General features: G+C 43.8%; 1 protein-coding gene across 3 annotated transcripts in view; it reads left to right on the forward strand.

Moving 5' to 3' along the window:
- ME3 (malic enzyme 3) overlaps positions 1-24874 on the forward strand; it is a 183807-nt gene that overhangs the window by 61794 nt on the left and 97139 nt on the right. For all 3 annotated transcript variants that reach the window (XM_042907337.1, XM_042907338.1, XM_042907339.1), the window contains one exon: positions 23111-23244. In XM_042907337.1, coding sequence (XP_042763271.1) covers positions 23111-23244 — 134 coding nt within the window. The remainder of the gene's footprint in view (positions 1-23110; positions 23245-24874) is intronic.

Below are 24874 nucleotides of genomic sequence, written 5' to 3' on the forward strand. Positions count from 1 at the left end.
ATGCTTTTGTCCTAGGGCACTAGGGAGTTAAGAAAGCCTTTGTGCCCAGACATCTTTGAATAATGTTGTCACTCATGAGTAAACCTGAGAGAAACCCAGGATTTCTTTCACCAGGAATGGATTGAGCCCATTAGTAAGGAAAGGGCCTTCCCCTACCCCTCATGTTCAGCAGCATTTTGGCCCTCTCACAGCCCGAGTCCGGGACAACGCCTTACCCCGTTAGTTGAGGTGTTTTCCCTTTCTGCACTAGTGAGCCAAAGGTTTTTGGAGGTTGAAATATGTGATTTGATATGGTCATTTTGAGTCTCCTTTGCCTTAGATGCCTGGAGAGGACATGACTTTAGTCCCCTTGCCGTGGTCTCCTCAGGGCCCCATCTGTGTTTGTGAGTGCCTGAGATAATACCTGTTGACAGTGAGAGCCCCTGAACACTTCCAAAACAAGTGATTGGCATATACTTGCAAATAGCACTTATTTCGTTCCTCTGAGAGGAGTTAAGAAAATGAGGGAGCTAATTAATGTGGACTAAGGGTGCATCCTGAACCGGGCACCCACCTTGGTGCCTGGTTCCCTCGATCCTTACACCAGCAATTACTGTGATGCTGTCTGTGTAATGTCTCTCCCTCTGACCTGCAGGCTCTAGGAAAGTGAGGGAGCCTGTCTTGTGCACTGCCATAGCCCAGCTATGGCACGTACTAAGGCACACAATACATACGGTGAATGAATACACAAATGATTTTATATGACCTCCTGACGACCTTGTGGAATTGGTATTGTCCATTTGTAGATTAATAAATTGAGGTTCTAAGAAGCAACTTACTTGCATAAGGCTACATAGCCAGTCATTAACTCCAACATTTATTAACCCAGGGCTTTGAAATTGAACCCTTGTTTATACCTGAACCTGAAGGCACTTATCTTTTTTTTTTTTTTTTTTATAATAAAAAATAAAAGAGAAGGAATTCTTTTTTCCATGGTCTAGGAACAATTCTTGTTCTGCCTTCTCTTTATTTTCCTAAAAAATTTTTTAACGTTTTTTATTTTTGAGAGAAAGAGAGACAGAACATGAGCAGGGGAGGGACAGAGAGAGAGGGAGACAGAATCCGAAGCAGGCTGTCAACACAGAGCCTGACGCGGGGCTGGAACTCACCAACTGTGAGATTATGACCTGAGCCGAAGTCAGACACTTAACCAACTGAGCCACCAGGTGCCCCTGCCTTCTCTTTAGATGAGAGCAACAGGTTACCCTCTCATAATTACAACTTTATGTCCTACCAGGTCTCTGGTAGTTGAGAGAGGGTGCTTGCTAGCACAAATGCTGAATGGTGGCCTTTTCCACGGTCTTTCTTGTGGAGTGTGATTCTGACTTTAAGAATGGAAAATGTCTTGGGAAATTGAGGAAGGTGTGGACTACAGTAGCTTTGAAGGGCTTTATTCCAGGGCTAAGACTTGAGTTAGGCTTCGGATGAGTAGGATTCACCAGAGGGCTGAGGCTGGACTCTCTAGGGACAGTGTGAGCCAGAGCATGGAAGGGGCAATGAGGAATGCAAAGTCACCCCACCTGCCCGGAACAGAGACAGTTGGGGATCATGCCTTGCCCCCACTTAAAAGCCTATAGGAAGGAGTTCCTTGAACCACAGGCTTCTCAGCTGGAACCCAAAGTTCTCCATGACTTGGGCCTGCCTGTCCTGTGCTTGCCCAGACCTCTGACCTGCTGGGCCCAGCTGACCCCTGAAGCAGGCTGCACTGACCTTGAGCAGTATATCTCCTGGGCCTCAACATCTTACCTGGGATGCATTCTCCCTCCTTTGCCTATCGGCAGATCTTCTACTTGATCTTAGCTTAGATGTGACAGCCTTTGCAAAACTTTCCCGTCCACCATATTTGTGACCGCAAGCAATTAGCCCCCTTCTTCACACTCCCAACTCCTCTTCTATTTGCATCTATTTTTCTATCCAGCTTTGACCCAGCTTTCCCTTCCCTGCTCCATACCCTTCCACTTGGGTTATGGGAAAAACACCCTTCCCTTGTATCTTCAGTCCCTTCCAGAACATTCTCTCCAGCTCTATCTAGTAACATCTATAACTCTCACCCTGAGCTAACTTCTTGTTAACCCCTCTCACACTTGATTTTGCACTTCTCAACTCTCCAAGTCAGGACACAGGTAGGCACCCTTTTATTTGTTCCCTTTTATTTTAAAGCTGCCTTCGCCCATCCTCTTTTTTAAACAAACAAATAGCTTCCACAGCAACCAGGTCTGCTTCTCTGCTCCTTTTCTTAAGAGTTGTGCTGTTGAGAGATACTGACCTTTTCTCCTTTTCATCGCCGTCCCTTACCACCTTTCATTCCTTGAGGACTTTGGCACGAGCTTACAGACTTTCCCCAGCCCTGCCATCATCTTGGATGGCTCCAGCATCGGTACGGCTGGCTCCTCCAACGCCCTGGCCTCTCCCAGCTGGAAAACTTTTCCTCTGCATTCCCCCGCAGCGACTCCCAGAGTCACACCCTGGACCTTGGCACTGGGCGAAATTCCTCTGTGTGAATCACATAAATCCTAGAATCATAGAAATTGGTGATTCTAACCACACACCCCGGCCAGAGACACTGCGTGGTTGGCCAGCCCTCTGAACTCCCCAAGTCTCCTGTCTCCTGTGCACCTCTGTGTCTCGGTCATCACTCCTGGCCACCAACCTAATCCAGTCCTGCTTGGAGTTCATGATCCGCCATTCCTGCCCCTCCTGTCAGTGCCCAAGATTTTGTGCACCTTTATCTTTCATTGCACTCTTTTGAGAGAAGTCACAACCCTGGATAAACCCGGCGCTCACTTTCTCCATGGCTGAGGCAGGTGGTCAAGCCACGTTAGAGGAAAACGTGCAACAGAAGAAAGGGGACATACATAAATTTACGATCATCAGTCTGAATGGAGCCCAGTGATGTCATTGTTTCTCTGATCACCTTGCTCTCACACTCTCCACAACCTCTCTTTGGAAACCTCTCCACTCTGACATCACCAACCCTCCCTCCCCGCAGATGATTTCTGCATGGTGCATGTAAGAGCACTGCACCTCCACGTGGCCGTGCCTCTCTCCCTCCTGTTCCAGCAGCTGAGGGGGCCTCCTCTGTCCAGGACCAGTCCCTCCACCTGGGCTCTGGCTCCCATCCTCTCCCTTCCTGAGCAACTCCTCCCATCAGCATTTCAACATGCTCAAGCCTCTCCACCTTAAGCCACTTGCCTTTGGTAGCCAAACTTTTGGAGAGTTGTGTGTGTTTGCTGTTTGTTTTCTTGCCTCCTGCTCTCTCTTCCAACTACCCCAGTCTTTCTGGAGCAGACCTTCACTGGCTTACAGGGGACCTCCTCTTTGCTGAATCCAGCAGACAGTTTTCAGTCCTCATGTTACCTGACCTTTCAGAGAAATTCAGCAGTGTTGACGACGCCCTCCTTCCTTCCAGAAATGCTCCTCTTTGGCCATCTTGTGACAACCCAATTTCTCCTTCCCCTTCTGCCTCTCAGTTTCTGTCCCTTCTCACCTTCCTCTAGCACTTTATCCCCTTTATCCAGCTTTCACATGCTGAAGTGTCTTCAGGCTCCTGCCTAGGCTCTTCCGCATTCTAAAGTCTCTCCGTGGAGTCTCAATTACCACCTGTTTGCTTCAGGTTCATTCTCTAGCCCTCTCTCTACGACCCAGACTTACAGATGCCCAGTTGCCCACTTGACATCTACAGGTGGCTGTCTCACAGGCTATCACACTCAGGGGGTACAAAGTGCAATTTGAGATGTTCTCCTTTCCTTCCATCCCCTCCCCCTAAGTATCCTGGTCCTCACTCTTTGGCATCCCACTTCAGGGACACCGTCACAGTCATCTACTCAGTTCTGTTGGCAATTATCCTTGACCCCTGCCTCTCACTCAACCCCAAATCTTGTCCATTACCAGCTACTGTGCATCTCTTTCCTCCAGACATCTCATCCTTCCAGCTCTCTCCATCGGCACCCCACCATTCTAGTCCAACCTGCCATTACATTTTACCTAGATTATTGCAGGGATCTTCCAAGTTATTAACACATTCTTAGTCCCCTCCAAAAATTCTCACTGTAGCCAAAGCGATCATTTGCGAAAAAACTGCAAAGTGAATTATGTCTCTTCTCTTTCAAACCTTTCTGGGTTCTCCCATTGCCCTGTGGCTGAAAACAAGTCCTTAGCAAAGTCACTCACCTGCTGCACCATCTTGGTTCGGCCTGTGTTCATTCCTCTTTCAGAGTCTGTGAACATGCTGTTTCTTCTCCACTTAGTGTGTTTGTCTTTTCTCTGCTTAACTCTGCCTTGGCGCATGGCCTGATTAACTCTTTATTTATCTTTCATATCTCATCTTAAATGTTGCTTCCTTAGGGATGGCTCTCCCGATCACCTCCTCCCTCCAAAGGAAACCACATCAGGGATCCTGGTTCCTCCCTTGCTGTCATCGCATCCTCTGCATCTGCTCTGTAGTAGTTCTGTGTGTGTGTGTTCTTTTTTTTAATTTTATTTTTTATATTTTTAAATTTACATCCAAATTAGTTAGCATATAGTGCAACAATGATTTCAGGAGTAGATTCCTTAGTGCCCCTTATCCATTTAGCCCATACCCCCTCCCAAAACCCCTCCAGCAACCTTCTGTTTGTTCTCCATATTTAAGAGTATCTTATGTTTTGTCCCCCTCCCTGTTCTTGTATTATTTTTGCTTCCCTTCCCTTGTGTTCATCTGTTCTGTGTCTTAAAGTCCTCATATGAGTGAAGTCATATGATATTTGCCTTTCTCTGACTAATTTCACTTAGTGTAATACCCTCCAGTTCGATCCACGTAGTTGCAAATGGCAAGATTTCATTCTTTTTTATTGCCGAGTAATACGCCATTGTATATATATACCACATCATCTTTATCCATTCATCTGTCGATGGACATTTTGGCTCTTTCCATACTTTTGCTATTGTTGATAGTGCTGCTATAAACATGGGGATGCATGAGTCCCTTCGAAACAGCACACCTATATCCCTTGGATAAATGCCTAGTAGGGCAATTGCTGGGTTGTAGGGTAGTTCTATTTTTAGTTTTTTTAGGAATCTCCATACTATTTTCCAGAGTGACTGCACCAGCTTGCATTTTCACCAACAATGCAAAAGAGATCCTCTTTCTCCGCATGCTCTGTAGTATTTCTTATCATGAAAGGATTCCTTAGATAATCATTTATTTATTGTCTTCCCTGCTGGCACATGAGCTTCTCTTTTTCACAGCTGTATCCCCAGCCTAGCACACTGCCTTGTGCACTCAACAAATTTTTGTCAAATGAATGTTGTTGACTTGTTTTGTAACTTTGTTTGAATGAGTGACAAATCACTTTGTCTTGTGTCTTCTGTGTTAATTTCCCCTACTGGAACATAAGATTCAGGCTTTTTCATCTCTCTTTAAACCTGTATCTAGAATTGTGCATGTCATACAGTATGTGCTGAATGAATGAATGAATGAATGACAACTAGTTTGTGTGAGAAGAGTGGGCCAGATGCTGGACATCTCAACAGAGACAGCAATGAGAAAAGTATTCTAAGGTCCTTATCTGTAAGCCGTGGGTTATCTGGTTTGCATTAACTTTCAGCCATAAAAATACTTTAGAGATTTGTTCCTTATAAAAAGCCAGCCTCTGATCCTGGTTTCTCACCAAGGTTTAATTGTCCCAAAAGCCCAGATACTTAACTTGAAGCTTCTGTTCTGTCCTTTTTTTTTTTTTTTTTTTTTTTTTTTATAACAGAGAAATCCCTTTGTTTCAACTGAATAGAAACAACTTGGCTTTGGTCTTCTTCATAGGCATGGAAGCTGATGTTCTCTTTCTATTATAAACCTACCCAGTGCCAGGACTCTCATTAGGATTTTCCACTAAGGACAAAGAGAGATCTTGCTACGACAGTGTATGATGATGAGTACTATCATTGTGCTTTTGTGCTATGCAGTCTTCATACTTTAAGGCGGTAACGTTAATAAAGAATTATATTAAATAGCAGTATTTTTCCTTCTTGTCATTGCTGCTCATTTAAAAAGCTGTATCTTTACTGGGGTGCCTGGCTCAGTTGGTTAAGCATCTGGCTCTTGGTTTTGGCTCAAGTCATGATCTCGCAGTTTTGTGAGTTTGTGCCCTGCATCAGGCTCTGCCGCTGGTGGCATGGAACCTGCTTGGGATTCTCTGTCCCCCTCTCTCTCTGCCCCTCCCCTCTCACTCTGTCTCTCTCAGAATAAATAAATAAACTTCAAAAAAAAAAAAAAAGATGTACCTTTACTAATAAGTCAGCATCCACCCACCCATCCTCCTTAATTAAGCAATTGTCCTAAATGATCTCTATTGAGATAATTTCCAAGGACAATACCCACACCTTTCCTCCTGAATCTGTGTGTTGTGGATTAGAACTTGTGCAGGTGAAAGAAAAGCCCAGACTCTCTGTAATCAGCATTTAATGGTACAGGCCTAGGACTTGAATTTCTAGCCAGCAACCCAGGCACTCCTGATGTACAGTGAACTTAGAGACTCAGAGTCCTTAATTATAAGTGTAAGTCCTTCAACCTTTCATCCTTCAGTGCACTTTTGTGATTGGCAGACAGACATAGAAGGGTGCTCTCTGCAGAGGAACCAGCATATACACACACAGAGGCATGAAAATGCCCAGTTTGCTAGGAATGATCTAGTTTGCTGTATTGAAGGCTACCCATGGAGGCTGGCAAGAGATGAAGTCAGAAATGACACACAGATTATGAAAAGCCTTGTAGGCTTTAATAAAGATGTTTTAGGTTAGGAAGTGAAATTATCTAATTTGGTTTTTGGAAAATGTCTGGCAGAAGTTCTAAAAGGTATATTCCAGGGGCAGGACAATGACAGCTTGGGTGAGAGTAGGGAAGACCAGAGTCCAGCTGTTGAAGAACTATCGGTTTATTAGAGACCAGGGAGACACTGAAGAGATCAAGAGGATGAGAATGAGGCACTTGGACAAGAGAGGAAAAATTAGAACCATTTAGGAGATAAAACTCCATCTGAATTTAGCAATGACTGCATATATGGGTTGGGTTGTAAGGAATACAGGATGCCTCTGGAGTTTCCCCTGGGCTAATGGACTTTCTCTGGAGTTCCATTGTTGAGGAGAGAGTGCAGGACGGAGTTCTGGCAAGAAAGATGAGTTTGGTTTGGATCATGTGGTATTTGACATGCCTATGAGACATGTAGGTCGTGATGCCCAGGGAGCAGATGGATATACATGTCTGGAATTTAAATGATTCTGGGGACATGATGCAAAGCATTGCCCTTGCTTGCCACCAGCTTATCACCCAAAGCGCTGTATTTAACATAACGATAGCTGGCATTTGGTTTAGTAAGTCCTTACTAAACGTCAGACACCCTGTTGCACAGGACACATTATGAAATAGGTACTGTTACCATCCCCGATTTAAAGGGGAGGAACCTGAAACTTTTAGGTAATGTACCTAGGCCATGTATCTTGTAAGGGTCAGAGCTGGGATTCAAGCAGCTGTCTAAGTCCACCACTGGTAATCACTATCCTGTGTTACATTGTTTCTCAACTGTTCCAGCCACACCTGCAGTTAAACAGGCACTTTACATCACAAACCAGCACCCATAGATACACACTACCCTGTGTGCACCACTCACACAGGCAATTAAATAAACAGTGAGCCAAACAGTACTCACCCTCACTAAACTGATGCAACCCTATATTTTCTATTCAAATCCATCATTTTTTAAAATGTCGGTTGTTCCCAGGGCGCCTGGGTGTCGGTTTAGTGTCCAACTTCGTCTCAGGTCATGATCTCATGGTCCATGGGTTCAGCCCTGCGTTGGGCTCTGTGCTGACAGATCAGAGCCTGGAGCCTGCTTTGGATTCTGTCTACCTCTCTCTCTGCCCCTCCCCTACTCATGCTCTGTCTCTCTCCATCTCTCAAAAATGAATAAATGTTAAAAAAACATTTTTTTTAATGTCAGTTTTTCCCTAGTAAATTGATTTCACAGCCAGAGTCTGAGTCTGGCAAACACTGCTCTATTTTGCTCTCCTGGGGAGAGCATTTCATTTCTATTCCCAGTCCTTGTCATTCCCTGCACCTTTGGAGAAAGAACACTGAAATGGTGCTGCATGTGTCCTACTTTTGTCTCTAGAGAAGGTATTAAAGGTAAAAGCTTGGGAACACTCACTTGCATAGACTGCTTGAGCCTCGTCTTTAATGTGGCTGACCGAGGTCATTGTAGAATGTGCAAAATCACAGCAAAGAATGCAGTGCAAAACAGTGTGAGCAAAATAGTGATTGCCAGTATGAGCTTTAGTGGCACACAGGCCTGGGTTCGTATTCCAGCTCTATACCTTATTAACCGTATAATTTGGGGCAGATACTTTACTTCAGAGGGTATTGTAGAAGGATAAAATTGAAATAGTGTGCTGATTCTTTCAATAGCTACACAAGCCTAGCCCTTAGTAGACTAACTTACAAACTGAATATTCATCTGTAAATGCAAATTAAAATTTGCAGGATATTTAGTAACGACCCAATCATTCAATGATCAGTAAGCTATTAGTAAGTCATTTAAAGGAGACTTTATTTTATTTTATTTTTTTAAATGTTTATTTAATTTGAGAGAAAGAGAGAGAGCAGGGGAGGGGTAGAGAGAGGGAATCCCAAGCAGGCTCTGCACTGTCAGCACAGAGCCCAACGTGGGACTTGAACTCACGAAACTATGAGAGCCGAAACAAGAGTCAGACACTTAACCCACTGAGCCACCCAGGGGCCCCTAAACGAGACTTTGAATATTGATTTTACTTAACACAGGATGAAGTAGGTCTTAGAAGAGCTTGGTGGCTAAATGTCACTAAATATAGCCCTGGGCACAGAGTTGTTTATTTCAGGACATTTGGAGGGGAGGTTACCCTGCGAGTTTTCCTTCAGAGTAGACAGTGTCACTCCAGAACAGCTGTGTTACATGTGCAGGAATCCCAGTGCCCTTACAGGAAATCATCAGTGGAAAGAGCTGTTTGATTACATACAAACCTATACCGAAACTTATAGGTCCCAGAGCTGATAATGTTTATGAAATGAGAACTCTTCTAGAAGACTTTGAAATTAATGAGGTGAAAAAGTTAGATTCTGTCTCATGAGGGAAGAAAGAACCAGTTCGACGTCGATTAGAGAAGCAAAGTACTGGGTACGAATAAGCTCACAGGCTTACGGTTCTACATTTCCTTTTCCTTTCTTTTAATATAAATCTAATTTAAAAATGGAAATACAGTTCAGAAAGCATTCCTGGTACTTGAACTTTTAACCTTCAGTCCAGTCCGCTTTGACTTTCTCTCATTAATTTTAGATTTCCATCAGGTTGTCACTACTAGTTAAAATTTATCAGGGACATACTCTTAACCCCCAGGTAAATGGTGTCCCAAATGTGAGTACCAAGGAAGATAAATACACTGGACTGAGGATAGAGGTAAGAGAGGGCACAATAAACAGGATGAGAAATTTTTTTTTAATGCTTATTTATTTATTTTTGAGAGAGAGATAGATAGAGAGCGAGCAGGGGAGGGGCAGAGAGAGAGGGAGACAGAATCCCAAGTAGGCTCCATGCCATCAGCGCAGAGCCCGATGTGGGGCTTGAACCTACAAACCATGAGATCATGACCTGAGCCAAAACCAAGAGTTGGATGCTTAACCAACTGAGCACCCACGCGCCCCTTGGATGAGAAATTCTAAGGACACTCTAGGCTGCTGTACCTCTCAGGAGCATGATATCCATGAAGTCTTGCATTCTTTGCCATGCTCAGCATCTAGTAAGGACCCGGACACAGCTCTGTTTACTGAGTGCCTCAACGAGCTGGGCACACCATGCAGGGGGATCCGTTAGTCCTCACAGCAGTCTTTGGAAATGGGTATTGCTATCTTCATTCCATAGATGAGGAAACTGAGGATCAGAGAGGTTAAGAAAGCTGTCCAGGATCACAGAGCTGTTGGGGACAGAGCCACAGTTTGAATACAGGGCCAGTGACTTCGAAGCCTGATCTCCCTTCTCCATGGCCTCTCATGGGCAAGTCTGTACCTGAACTCTAGCAGAAAACACCACCAGTGTTATTTTGCTGAGCACCCCAGCCTGCCAGGCACTAGATTAGTCTGCATAATTCCAAATTAATTCCAAAATATAAAATGGTGTAAAGGACACTGGTTTGAATGAATAGATCACTAAACTGAAATCCCATGGAGGCAGAGGACATATATGTTTGGTCCCTCACTGTATATCGGATGCCTAGTATGTGGCTGATCCTCAAAGCATACTTGCTAAATGAATGATTATGTAAAAAATTAATGAACCAACAATTTTAAATGGAATTCAAAGTTCAAGTCCCATTTCTGCAAATTGCTGGGGCTTCGATTTTAGGGAAATCATTTCATTGTCTTAGCCTTAGCGTTACCATCTGCAAGATGAGCATAACACTTTCATAGCCTGCCTTATAGGGGACTGGTCTTTACTGTACCTTGGGACAGCCTGTGGCTGTTTAGAAACTCCTCATCCAGGCGTCCATCCCAAGAATTCTGACTTGATGGGTATGGGTTGTGATCTGGGCATTTAAAGCTCCCTAGGTGGTTCTAAGGGGTAGCACAGTTTGGAACCACTGTCATAGGGATATTCTTTTTGTTTGGGGGGATTGTTAAACACAGCAAAGGAAATAAAACTGCTTTGTAAAATCCAAAGATGCAGTTAAATATAAACAGTTGTTAAAAGTCAGTGCAGAATGACTCTGGGCCTAGAACTCCTGCTGCCTAATGACAGAGGAGACGGGTTACTCTGATCTCCTCTGTGCCACATCAGTCATCCGTCTCCAGGACAAATGACCTCCTTCCTGGTTCATCTGATCAGTGGGCAGAATTGAGGCTGAGGCCCAGGAGGAGGAGGATTTGGTTGCCCTCAGGGCTCGAACAGGTTAACAGTGACCTGATGGACAGTTGCCCTGTTGAATGAACTTGCCTTGGGCAGGTTCACGTGCAGTACTGGCTGCCCCACCCACTCATCCGCACGCACTAGGCATATGTGTACAATGCCTATTCAGAGACCCTCCCAAATGCGCCTGTTTGTTTGATTTTTCCTGGTCATGGTTCACTTTTTGACCCAATCCTCCCAGGCTGGGCCTGTCAAAGAGCTCTTGTATTGTTGGAGGAAGGAAGCGGTCCTCCCTTGTCCTCAGCCGGTCCCCTGTCCGTCACCTTCCTCTGCTGCTACTCTGTTGAGGGTCAGCTGAGTAAGAGGGCCATCAGTGTGCCAAGAACAATATTATTTAAATTTTAAATAATGGTCTCTTGGGAAGAAAGGGTCATGAGGCATTCCAACTGCCACAGAGAATTTTGCCAAGAGAATGATTCATAAGCCTTCCAACTATCTACCCCTCTCCCCTTGTTCAGTTAGGACAAAATCCTAAAGTTGCCAAGTATTTCAGGAGCAGATTCTTCCATTTCCCTTGCATGTTGGTCCTTATCCAACAACTCTGCAAAAACCAGTCTTCTGACGGCAAGACAGTTGAAATGGCCATTATTCTCACATGCTTTTGAATAGCATGTATTAGCCATGTGCCCTCAGCATGTCATTGACCTGTCAGAGCCTCAGTCTCTTTTATACCTGTGATATAACACCTGCCCAATCTAGGACCAGATGCCATGAACCATCTGAGACCATTCCAGAAGTAATAAAGCAGTAGAAATATGCAAGGCATGCTGGACCAAAAGGGCACACAGCTCATATAGTCCTAATCCCTGCCTTCAAGGAACTTACTGCCTTGAAGGGAAAAGAGACAAGAAAGGAAATAAATGCCATCCAGGGCAATTGCTAAGTAGCTTCTAGTCCTGAATCCAGAGGAATTTGAAACAACAACAGTCCCAGTCTTTTTTTTTTTTTTTTTTTTTTTAGCCTTTCTGACACTTTTTTGAATTAATGAAATCTCAACATCCCTGTTCTCATTTGACTGATACAGTCACCCAGTGAAGGCAGCAGACTCGGAGAGGTGAAGTAAGTTCCCTAGAGTCCCACAGCCTGGAAGTGGAGGAACTGATGTAGGCCCTTGGCCTGAAGCACCCTTCCCACTCCCCCACACTGGCTGCATGAGCACAGCACCTCTGTGTCGGGGGCCTTATGCCATGGAAGGAAAATGGGATTGTATTTCTCAGTGGAACAGGAACTTTTCCGTACATTTGCAACACACAGCACCAAAGCCCAGTCTTGGAGCCCAAAACTTGGTTAAGGTTAGCTCTGGGCATAATGAACAGCATATCCTCCACTTTCGGGAATTTACAGTCTGTTTCTGGATCTGTGATTTTGCACCGATCCTAGAAGTGTGTCTGGGGGGAAGGCCGTTCTCAGGTCTGTGTCTGTGACGACTTCCTGATGCCTGTGTTTCTAAGATCCCCAAATATCCATCCCAGGAATGTGCTCAGGAGCCCTTCACAAACCTGGGATTCAGTGAGAGAATGGCAACCTCAGTCACCCCACTTTCTACCTACAGCAGTCCATGTCACCCTAACTTATAAAAATCCCAAACGGATAGAGTCATGAAGTACTATGCAAAAGGAGGAGGAAACGCCTTCCAGTCCTCTAGCAGCTAATCAGCTTCAACTGTACGGTTTGGGAGCTGGTGGCACACAGCTCTGTCCCAGCTGCTGCAGTGAACGGACGGAGGAAGTGGGTTATGGCATATGCAGTCCGCTTCAAGCGTGATGTAATGATGGTGGAACGGAATCCCTTTACACGTGTGTCTGCTGTCCTTCTTCCATAGTTATACTGGTCAGAGGAAACACGGCTGCATGTGTGTGACGAGCTGAGTACATGATTGCACGGGTACAAGCGCACCTGCTTGCAGACGGGCTGACTGGCCCAGTGCTGACACAGAGGTCCACTCAGCAGTAGCTGAACTGTTAAGGTTCACTGGCTCTATTTGGAGAAGCAGAATAATTTCATCTCCCCTGAAATAAAAGCCAGCTCGATCCACAACCTGTTGAACCTGTTAACTCTCAGGAGCACTTGCCTTGCTTCAAGAGTGTGAATACTGGAAACATATGGACCTGGGTTCTGCTCCTGCTTCTTCCATCAACTCACTTTGCGACCTTGGGCAAATTAACTTACCCCTCTGGCCTCAGTCTCCTAGTCCATAAATGGGGATACTAATCACACGATTGTTAACCCAGGGTTGCTGTGATGATTGGAGATGACAGGTAGAAAGTGCCTGTCTCAGTGCCTGACACAGCCCAGCTGGTGCTCAATAAAAGCTAATGGTTGCTGCTGTTACTGATGATGATACTGCTGTGCTGTAGCCCCACGTGAGCTGCTTTGAAGTGTCTGCTTTTTACCACCCTGAGTTTATTACCTATAATTAATGCTGAAGAAACCAAACAAAAAATACATTTCATTGCTAAACTGTATGACAGTGACTCTGAGGGAAGGGGGAGAGCTGTGTGAAATGGGGTGTCAGGGACAGCCTCCTGGAGGAGGGGCCCTGGACCGTGGATTGGGAAACGGAGGAGGGAAGCTGTCAAAGCATAGCGGGCAGGGTACAGATGTGAGTCAGTGCATGGCGGCAGAAAGAGTGTGCCCGTTGGGGCATGGAGAGGATGCACAGAGCAGCCAAGGCAGGAGCCTTGCACAGCCGTGGATGGGCAGTTACATTCGATGTGGTGGCATCACTCCAGCCCCTACTCCTCCAGCCCCTTCTGCCAGACTAGCTCCTGACCACTCTTTAGGGCTTATCTCCAGCATCTGCCAGTGAGGTCTTGTGTGCACCCTGTCCCATGGACACAATAGTAATGATAATAGGGAACAACAGCTAGCACTCACGGAGCACCTCCTATGTGCCGGGACCTGTGCTGAGCATTTTACAGGCATTATTTCATTGAATCCCACAACAGGTGAAAGAGATCAGGGCATGGCTTGCTCAGGGCAGAGTCCCAGAATCTCCATTATATGTTAATCCATGTGACTCCTCTAATAGACTCAGGATGGCAGCAACCAACACCTCTTTCCTTTCGAACTCCCCAGTGTCTAACGTGGTAGTCCTGGCACAAAGTAGGAACTCATAAATGCATGTGGAATGAATGAGAAGAAATTGTCAAGTGCCCAGCAAGGCTCTGGATCCAGAGGCACCAGACAGGTCACCAAGTGGGTTGGGGAGGCCTGCCCTCAGAGAAGCTAAGTCACAAGGCACCGAGCACTGGGAAGCTTGGATCTCTGAACAGCAGGAGGCTGGGTCAGGGGCACAGCCTGAGGGGCTTGCTGCCCCTGAGCCCTGCCATTTGATGATGGGATCTATTCAGACATCTTCTCTTTGAAGTCAGAAAGTTTTGTCCTGAGAACTTAGGCTATGCTGAGCGCATAGGCAGAGTTCAGTAGCTGGGCTAGAGATCATTCGGAGAAGATGGTAAACTAAGTAAAGTTGGGGGTGACAGTTAAAAGATTAACACTGGTACAGCTAGGCACTGACCAATCAAAACAGTCCCAGGCCTTTAGTTCTAGAATAGGGTCTTGAGGCCACCCACTCTGCCAGACATTAACTCCTCGGTCATTGGATCCTGGCGAGGTCCAGAGATGCCCTGAGAGAAGCCAGAGCTGGGAGGTACACTTGGCTGAGGGAGTGGTCAGAGCAGTGGCTCTGTAACAGTAAAAACATTTTAAGAGTAGTAACTGTAGGTCCCTACTCATGTGGGCTGAATACCACAAGGGTATGAGGTTGAACTATAATGAAGAGAGTCAGCCATTTTTAAAAGCCACTTGTTCTATTTTGAGGGCTTTGTTACAATTCGATAATACAATGCATAACTCTTATTTAACCAGGCACACAGAGACTATAATTTCTCAACGTGGTAAAAATGAATAAGGGCCCCACTGTGAACTCCTCCGTGTTGTACAAGCCCTACTTTTACCTCAGGATTCCTGGTATACCTTATGGGAATTATATGACTTTTTGACATACAGATCAAGAGTCTTGAGTGTCAATTAGCAAATTTTATTTATTTTTTAGAGAAATATAAATTCAAATACTTCTCTGCTATGTGCTAGTGAATCATCTTGCGCTAATCCTATTTTGGAGGCCATCATACAGCTAACGTGCCTGAATTTCTGCTTTACAAACTTGTAAATCTGAAGTTGCCTTCACATTAGCTTCAGGATGAAAAGAAGCTTCTAGAAGTATTTTTTTAATCCCTGAAATTACCAGTTGCTAAACAGTCATAATTTTTCCCTCAAATACAAAAGAAGTTGGTGGCAATCAGCCAAGAGAAACACTTAGCCTTGTAGAGAGAAGAGGACTATTATTAAAAGCCACAGTGGTCATTAGCAAAGATGATGTCATAATTCAATGCCTGGGCCTCCCTGGGATCCCCGGGGCCAAGAAGAGACGATCACAGTCTTTACCAAGCCAGTGAACAGTCTCCTGCCTAATGGTGTTTGGTGAAAGTGCTCAGTGTCCAGGGTGGGTGGTTTCCTGCAAAATGATCGGGGACCTCAGTGTTGCACCAGCTTGCAAAGCCGGTGGCCAGCACAGGGGATTTATGAACTGGTGACTTTGGGCTTTGATGAAGAAAAAGTGTGGAATTTTATGTGTGAACAGTACTTTGAGAATTCTTTGTGAGTCATACTTTCAAACACAGTGGAGCCTATCTTAGGATAGAACTTTCTTACACCTGCAGCACATCGGAGAGGGGGGGGGAACAACTCTTTAGGATTTTCACTAAGCTGAGATGTCTTTATTGCTTTTTAAAAACACTGGAGGAGCCCAGTATTCATGGTTTTAGAGATTACAAAACAAAAACAAAGAGAAAATTGGGAGTAACCAAGGAGTCTAACTTTTATTCACTTCTTTATTTTTCTTTCTTTCTTTCCACTTCTCTGTCACCACCTGTATCCCAACTCACATTTTCTGAGGCCTATCCACCAAGGCCCTGGTAGGGAAATATGGTAATGGCAACACATGAAGCCTGTGATCACATCTTGGTTCTGTCACTTGCCCCTAGTCAATGAAATCATGAAGAAATGATTGGCACCAAATGTGCTCACTGATTGTAAGATGCATCCTAGTTAAGAAGCAATGAAATACAGGCCACAGCTGGGCAACTTCCAGAGCATGATATAACCTCTCTTGGTTAGCCATCTCCTCTAGAAAGGTTGTAGAACCTCATCTAGTAGAGGTTGTAAAACCTCCACACAGTGTGGTTGTAAGGATAAGGTAAGATTGGGTATTTATGAGACCCCTTTCTTGGAGCTGATGATGGCAACAATCCTAACGTGTGGACGATCAGCATGCGGGCTTGCATCTCCGTCATTACCGAACTCTCTCTAACAGAGCTTGTAATAGTCGTAGTAGAGGAGGTATTTTTCAGCTGGCAGGGCAATGCGGGGAGCTCTGGTGTCCAGGGGCTCTGGGGGCAGCTAGACTGCCCTGGGAACAATCTAGCTCTCGCTTACCACGCATAGCCTTCCCCACTTGTGGGAGGAACCTTGCGCTACCTGGGGCTCATTGTGGATGGAGGGCTTAACCAGAGTTGCTCCAGGTGCCATCAGCCTCGGATACGATGGCAGCCACACTGACAGAATAAGCAATTAACTAATTAATTAAAAACTGCTCTCAGTCCCCTACAAAACCCCTGTGGAGATTCTGCTCCCTTCCTTGTTGATGTCCTCCACCCGTGGCAGCCACTCAGGAGCTTGCTACTGTCGTCACTCCCAGGACCCTTCATGAGAAAGCCAGGAGCTTCTAGGCTGTGCCGCCCGAGCTCTACACAGAAAAGGTCTTCTTCACACCGTGGGTGGCACTCTATCATGCTGGGATAAAGGTAGGGCAGCTGTGGTCCCCGTGTCTCCCAGTGTCCCTTAGAGAACAGTCCCTGAACTTCGGCCAGCAGACGCTGTCTCCAGAGGGCTTAACAGGCCAGGGAGCAGATTCCGTGACGTCCCACTTGTTCCCCATCTCCCTGCCCGCGCCCAAACCAGAAAAAGCTTGTTTGTGAAAGACTCTGGTAAGAGAATGAAAAGACCAGCCGCATACTCAGAGACATAGTTATAACGTACATGTCTGATACAAGATTTGGATCCAAAACACACAAAGAATTCTTTTAAGACAGCTTTATTGAGTTATAATTCACCCATGTAAAGTGTACATCTTAATGGTTTAGGGTATGTTATTAATTCTTTTTAAAGTTGTGGTAAAGTATAACAAAATTTGCCATTTTAACCATTCTTAAGTGTACAATTAAGTGGCATCAAGTGTATTCACAAAGTTGTCCAACCGTCACCGCTGTCCATTTCCAAAGTTTTTCATCATATCCCAAACAGAAATTCTGTAACCGTTAAGCAATAACTTACCCCCTTTCAGCCCTTAGTAATCTTAATCTACGCTGTCTCTGTGAATTTACCTATTTTGACATTTCATGTAAGTGGAATCCTGTATTTGTCCTTCCATACCTCGCTTATTTCATTTAGCATGTCATTTTCAGGGTTCACCCATGTAGCAGCATGTATCAGAACTTCATTCCTTTTTACACTTGACTAAATCTTCATTGTTCCTGTATACATTTTGTTTATCTCCTCATACGTTGGGTTGATTCCACCTTTTAGCTATTGTGAATAATGCTGCATTGGATGTTGGTGTACAAGTGTCTATTCAAGTCCTTGTTTTCCATTCCTTTGGGTATATATCTGGGTGTGAGTTGCTGGGGTCATCTGGTAATTCTATGTTTAGCTTTGAGGAACTGCTAAACTATTTTTCCATAGAGGCTGCAACACTTTCCATTCGTACCAGCAGTGTATGAGGGTTTTAATTTTTCCACAGCCTCATCAACACTTGTCATTTACTGTTGTTATTACAGCCATTCTAGTGGGTATGAAATGGTATTTCATTGTAGTTTTGATTTGTATTTTCCTAATGATTAATGATGCTGACCGTTTTTCATGTGTTATTGGCCATTTATGTATCTTCTTTGGAGCAATGTATATTCAAGTTATTTATTTGCCCATTTTTCAATTGGGTTGTTTTTTGTTGGTTCTGTTATAGCAATTATTTATAGATTCTAGATATTAAATGCCTTATGTTATTTCCAAATATTTCTCCCATTCTCTAAGTTGTCTTTTCACTTTCTTAATAGTTAGTGTCCTTTTTGCACAAAAGTTTTCAAATGAAGTCTATTTACTTAATTTTTCCTTTGTTACTGGTGCTTTTAATATCACATCGAAGAACTCATAGCTATATCCAAGGTCATGAAGGTTTATCCCTGTGTTTTCTTCCAAGAGTTTTATGATTTTAGCTCTTATACTTAGGTTATTGATCCACTTTTTGTTAATTTTTGTATTGAGTATGAGGTAGGGATCCAACTTTATTCTTTCGCATGTGGAAATCCAGTTATCCCAGCACATGTCTTTAAGAGACTGTTCTTTCCCCCATTGAATGAACTCAGCATTCTTGTCAAAAAGCAATTTGCCGTCAGTGTATGAGTTTATTTCTGAACTCTTGATTCTATTCTGTTGATCTATTTATCTATCCTTAGGCTAGTACCCTGTTTGGATTATTGTAGCTTTGTGTTACATTTTAAAATCTTCTTTTTTAAAGATGGTTTTTGGGGGCACCTGGGTGGCTCAGTCAGTTAACATCCAACTCTTGATTTCTGCTCAGATCATGACTTCATGGTTCATGAGTACAGAGCCCCGGGTCAGGCTCTGTACTGACAGTACGGAGCCTGCTTGGGATTGTCTCTCTCCTCTCTTTGCCCCTCCCCCATCCATGCACTCTCTCTCTCTCTGTCTCTCTCTCTCTCTCAAAATAAATAAATAAATGAATAAATAAATAAATAAACTTAAAATAATGGTTTTGTTTCCTGTCACACATATAAGTCCTTCATCCATTTTGAGTTTATTTTTGTGAATGGTGTAAGAAAGTGGTCTAGTTTCATTGTTCTGCATGTTGCTGTCCAGCAATTTCTTACTTGACACATCTCCAAAGACAAGGGAATTAAAAGCAAAAATGAACTATTGGGACCTCACAAAGATAAGCTTCTACACAGCAAAGGAAACAATCAACAAAACTAAAAGGCAGCCGATGGAATGGGAAAAGATATTTGCAAATAACATATCGGATAAAGGGCTAGTATCCAGAACCTATAAAGAACTCACCAAACTCAATACCCAAAAAACAAATAATCCAGTGAAGAAATGGGCAGAAGACATGAATAGATACTTCTCTAAAGAAGACATCCAGATGGCCAACAGGCACATGAAAAGATGCTCAACATCACTCCTCATCAGGGAAATACAAATCAAAACCACATTGAGATATCACCTCATACCAGTTAGAGTGGCTAAAATGAACAAATCAGGAGACTATAGATGGTGGAGAGGGTGTGGAGAAACAGGAACCCTCTTGCACTGTTGGTGGGAATGCAAACTGGCACAGCCACTCTGGAAAAGAGCATGGAGGTTCCTCAAAAAATTAAAAACAGATCTTATATAAAAAATATTACCCAGCAATAGCACTGCTAGGAATTTACCCAAGGGATAACAGGAGTGCTGATGCCTAGGGTCACTTGTACCCCAATATTTATAGCAGCACTTTCAACAATAGCCAAATTATGGAAAGAGCCTAAATGTCCATCAACTGATGAATGGATAAAGAAGTTGTGGTTTACATATGGAATACTAGTTGGCAATGAGAAAGTATGAAATGTGGCCATTTGTAGCAACGTGGATGGAACTGGAGAGTGTTATGCTAAGTGAAATAAGCCATACAGAGAAAGACAGATACCATATGTTTTCACTCTTATGTGGATCCTGAGAAACTTAACAGAAGACCATGGGGGGAGGGGAAGGGAAAAAAAAAAAAAGGTTAGAGAGGGAAAGAGCCAAACCATAAGAGACTCTTAAAAACTGAGAATAAACTGAGGGTTGATGGGGGGTGGGAGGGAGGAGAGGGTGGGTGATGGGTATTGAGGAGGGCACCTGTTGGGATGAGCACTGGGTGTTGTATGGAAATCGATGTGACAATAAATTTCATATTAAAAAATAAATTAAATTAAATTAAATTAAATTAAATAATGGTTTTGTTTGTCCAGGGCCCCTTGCTATTGCATATGAATTTGAGGATTGACTTTTCTATTTCTGCAAAAGAGGTCGTTTGAGTTTTGATATGGGTTACATTGAAACTCAGATCAAAGAAATGTTCAAACTTAACATTAAGGAAAACAAGCAAAAAAATGGGCAAAAATCTGAGCAGATACCTCACCAAAAAAGGTACACAGACGGAAAATAAGCATATGAAAAAATGCTCACCATTAATATGTCAATAGAGAGTTACAGATTAAAACTACAATAATATGCCATTACAGTTCTATTACAATGACTAAAATTTAAAAAACTGGCAGTACCAAATGCTAGAAAGGATGTGGAGCAATAGAAACTCCATTGCTGCGGTGGGAATGCAAAATAGCACAGCCACTTTAGAAAACAGTTTGGCAGTTTGTGTAAAAAGCTAAACATAGCCTTACCATATGATCTAGCACTTGCACTCCTACGTATTTACTCAATTGATTTGAAAACTTATGTCTGCACAAAAACCTGCACATGAATATTTATAGCAACTTTATTTATATTCACCAAAAACTGGAAGCAACCAAGATGAATAGATAAACGGAGAAACTAGGGGACAGCCAGACCATGGAATGTCCTCCCATGATGAAAAGAAATGAGTTAGGAAGCCGCAGAAATAGATGGATGAACCTTATGTGCTTCTGGCTAAGTGAAATTAGCCAATCTGGAAAGGCTACATACTGTGTGATTCCAGTTGTGTGACATTCTGGGAAAGATAAAACTGTACAGACAGCCAAAAAATCAGTAGTTGCCAGAGGTCCAGGGGGAGGAAGGGAGGGATGAATAGGTAAAGCACATGGAATATTTAGAGCTGTGAGACTATTTTGCATGATGCCGTAATGTTGGATTCAAGACCTTATGCATTTGTCAAAACTCCTACAACTTTACAGTACAAAGAATGGATCTTAGTGTATCCAGATTTTTTTTCCAAATCATTTAATAGGCTACTGGATCAAATGCACACTGTAACATGAGAATGTAACTGTGTTATATCATACATAGATGTATGATACAACCTCAGTGAAGGAGTGGAAGGAAAAGTGCTGACCTAAGTAGCTGTGGAAATAAGTGAAGTTTGGAAGACTAAAGGCAAAAGGAACAGCTTATAAGCACTATAATCTAGTGTATTAAGTTGTTTCCCATGGTGGCATGGGTTAACAATTCTGATACCAAATGTGTATACTGGAATTGAGTAATTAAGTACATGGGTGGCATGTACTTAGTGTTGGGAGCTTAGTCTCTCACTGGTGCAGTAAGAATTTACAGATTAGCAAAGTGATGAGGCTAGAATGATCCATGCAGTAATGGATTAGAGATATTACTATGAAGTTATGTTTAGCTTAATATAGATTCATTTCCTTGCTCTTTTAGCTGAGAGGGACTAGAAACAATAAAACCCCAGTAGTAAGTAGCACATGTATTGAGTAGAGACCAGACCTTGGTTTCCAATGCCATGTTTCAAAGAAGGAATTAGGTCTCCTTGAATGAATGGCTGATTCTAGGACCAGAGCAGGCTATAACATAAAAGGTGATCCTAGATCATCTTGTGCCAGAAAGTAAGAAGTAGATGAAAGAAAGAGAGAGAGAAAGAGATGGAGGGAGGGAGGCAGGAAGAAAGTGAGAGAAAGAAAAGAGAAGAAAAGAAAAAGAAAGAAGGAAGGAAGAGAGAGAAAGAAAGAGAGGAAGGAAGGAAGAGAAAGAGGGAGTGAGGAGGAAGGAATTAGGGGAATATGTCAAAGGGACACAGGAGCCATCTGAAAGAGTTCCCAATGGCCAAAGCTGGAACAATTTGAGCAACAAAATAAATATTGGATTATAACCCAAAGCATAAAATAAATACGCATGAGTCCATTCTAATATAAACAAATGATTGAATAAATAAATGGGGAGAAGGGACAAATCTTGCATGCAGAAGATTCCAAAAAAGGAGTCACTTTACGGTGGAGAACCCTGACAAGCACTACCCAGCCAGGTGATCAGGGTCACGATCAAGGTTGATATCAACAGTGATAAATCGTGTTGACAGTATGTATCTTGATCTGATGTGTAAAATGGCACTTTGTGTCTTCCTTCTAAAAACCCATAACCCCAGTAGAGTCATGAAAAAAACATCAGACATATTCCATAGAAGGGTATTGTATAAAATACATGACCAGTACTCCTCAAAACTCTCAGTCATCAAAAACAAGGAAGGTCTGATAAACTGTCAGACAGAGGAGCCTAAGGAGACATGATCACTAGATGTAGTGTGGGATCCTGCAAAAAGAACAACAGAAAGGGCCATAGGTAAAAACTAAGGAAGGCTATGGGGCACCTGTGGCTCAGTTGGTTGAGTGCCTGAGTCTTGATTCCAACTCAGGTCATGATCCGAGGGTTGTGGGATTGAGTCCTGCATCAGCCTCCACGTTGAGCATGGTGCCTACTTAAGATGCTCTCTCTGCCCCACCCCCCGCCCCTCTTCCCTGCTCATTTGCTCTCTAAAACAAAAAAAACCTCAAGGAAGCCTGAATAAACTATGGCGTTTGCTTCATAATAACGTGTCACTATAGGTTCTTGAGCTCTAACAAATGTACTGAAGTGATAGACGATATTAATAATAGAAATTGGCTGAGGGGATATATGGGAACTCTCTGTACTGTCTTCTCATTTTTTCTGTAAATCCAAAATTGTTCTAAAAAATAAAACACATTTTAAAAAAAAAAACCAAAAACTAACCAAAAAAACTGACCACGTAGATATTTTCCTCATTCTTCCGGGAAGAATCTGAAACTCAGAAGAATCCAAGTACTTAGCACAAGATTGCCCGTCATTTAAATGGCAGAGGTGGGATTCAAATGCAGGGCCCACTGTTGAATCAGTGACTTTTGCCTGTCTGTGAATGGAACCTTTCTGTTCTGTAGTTTTACACATATCCCTTCGCATGTGTGTTTCTTTCTTGTTCTTCCCAGGGGATGGCCTTTACACTTGAAGAAAGGCTGCAGCTTGGAATCCACGGCCTGATTCCCCCCTGCTTCCTGAGCCAGGACGTCCAGCTTCTCCGGATCATGAGATACTATGAGCGGCAGCAGAGCGACCTGGACAAGTCAGTGCCTAGATCTGCTCTCTCTACTCGAGCCACAGGCTGAGCTGTTTCTTGTGGCCCATACAAGGTTCTCTTGGTTCTCTGCAGCAGGGAAAGGCTGAGAGCCCTGAGACATCCCAGACCCAGTCCTGTCTTCCACAGGATGGTGGTCTCCCTGAGGGACAGGGCTTGTTATGATAGAGGCACCGTAGACATGTCTTGGGAGAACTGGGAAGGGAGACTGACGTCCAACCAGTGGAATCTGGTTGGGCCTCTGGGAAGTAATGGTATCTGAGTCAGCCAGAGAAGCACTGATGGGACTTCAGCAGACAGCACTGGGGTTCATGGAAGGCATTTCACTCAACAGGGAGAAGGGGAGCAAGGGGGAGAAGGGGAGCAAGGTGGGTCAAGGAAGTGGTACATGGCCCAGGTTCCTACAGTAAGGGGAATGTGTGGGAGAAGAGGGGAAATGCACAATGACACCTCCGAAGGGACCTCAGATGTCATATGTTAGAGGTTTATGGGAGCCGTTAATAACCCTGCCTCCCCTCTGGGTTCTCCCAGTGGGGGTACTACACAAAGAGCCAAATGAGGGATCATAGGGTCAGCTTTGTCAGTTTTACTAAAGAAGGTGGTGACCTCCCACGTCACATGGCTGTGAATTGGTACAGCCAGGATTTGAACACAGTTCGCTCCAGAGTCTGCTTTTAATTGCTCTGCTGTGCCATAGCTAAGAGGCATTAGAGCTCAGTGGCTGTAAGACTAGACTCTAGTATTAGACTGAGTTCAAATCCTCATTCTATCACTTAACAGCAAAACTTACTCAGCCCCTCTGGTTCATTGCTCATCTGTACCATACCAGTGGTATCTAACTCATAGGGTTATGATAAGGCCTTAAATGCATTAGTATTTGTAATGTGCTCAGAATAGTTACATAGTAACTGTAACTTACAACACTAGGCACTGTGCAAAAGCATGCAAAAATAAATACAGCGCCTTGCTGGGCTCCGGCAGAAATTTGGGGAGAAGATAAGAGACCCCTCCCCAAATATCTGTAGAGCTTCATGGCCAAGACTTCGGGTCATTGATGGTGTGGGTGTCCCCCTCAGCAGGATGTCAAATCCTGCACCTGTCTTCCCATGCTTCCCCCATAGAGTCCATTTTTTCTAAATTGTAGTGAATAATGAAAGCTCTGCTTCCCCCCTTCCCTCTATTCCGGAACAGGTAAACTCTATGGGTATCACTCCCATTAACTCCAAGGCCATACTGCAGCCCAGGTCAAATATTCTTTCCTTCTTGTTTATTCCTCTCAGGGTAACTATGTCACCCTGAAGACCAAACCAGAAAGTACAGGATTAATCCAACCAACAGCATTACACATGTTCTAACTTTGAACAATCTGAACTTCCCCTGTTTGTTAAATTTACAAAGAATTAAAGTCTAATGTGAAATCCTTTTTCCTAAGAATTAAAAGTCCTAAACCCTTCCCTGTCCCCAGTTTTTTTCAGCTAGATAGACTTTACTCATATGCCTGGGAAGACATGCCAGGCTCAGGGAGCAGGGGACGTGCCTGATACTGGCTGCTCTACAGGGCTTGCTCCTGATGGTCTGTTGACTCCTCTGACCCACTCATTCCCAGAGTCCCTTATTT

This window comes from Panthera leo, chromosome D1 (assembly GCF_018350215.1).
Source record: "Panthera leo isolate Ple1 chromosome D1, P.leo_Ple1_pat1.1, whole genome shotgun sequence".
In the NCBI taxonomy this organism is placed as follows: Eukaryota; Metazoa; Chordata; class Mammalia; order Carnivora; family Felidae; genus Panthera; species Panthera leo.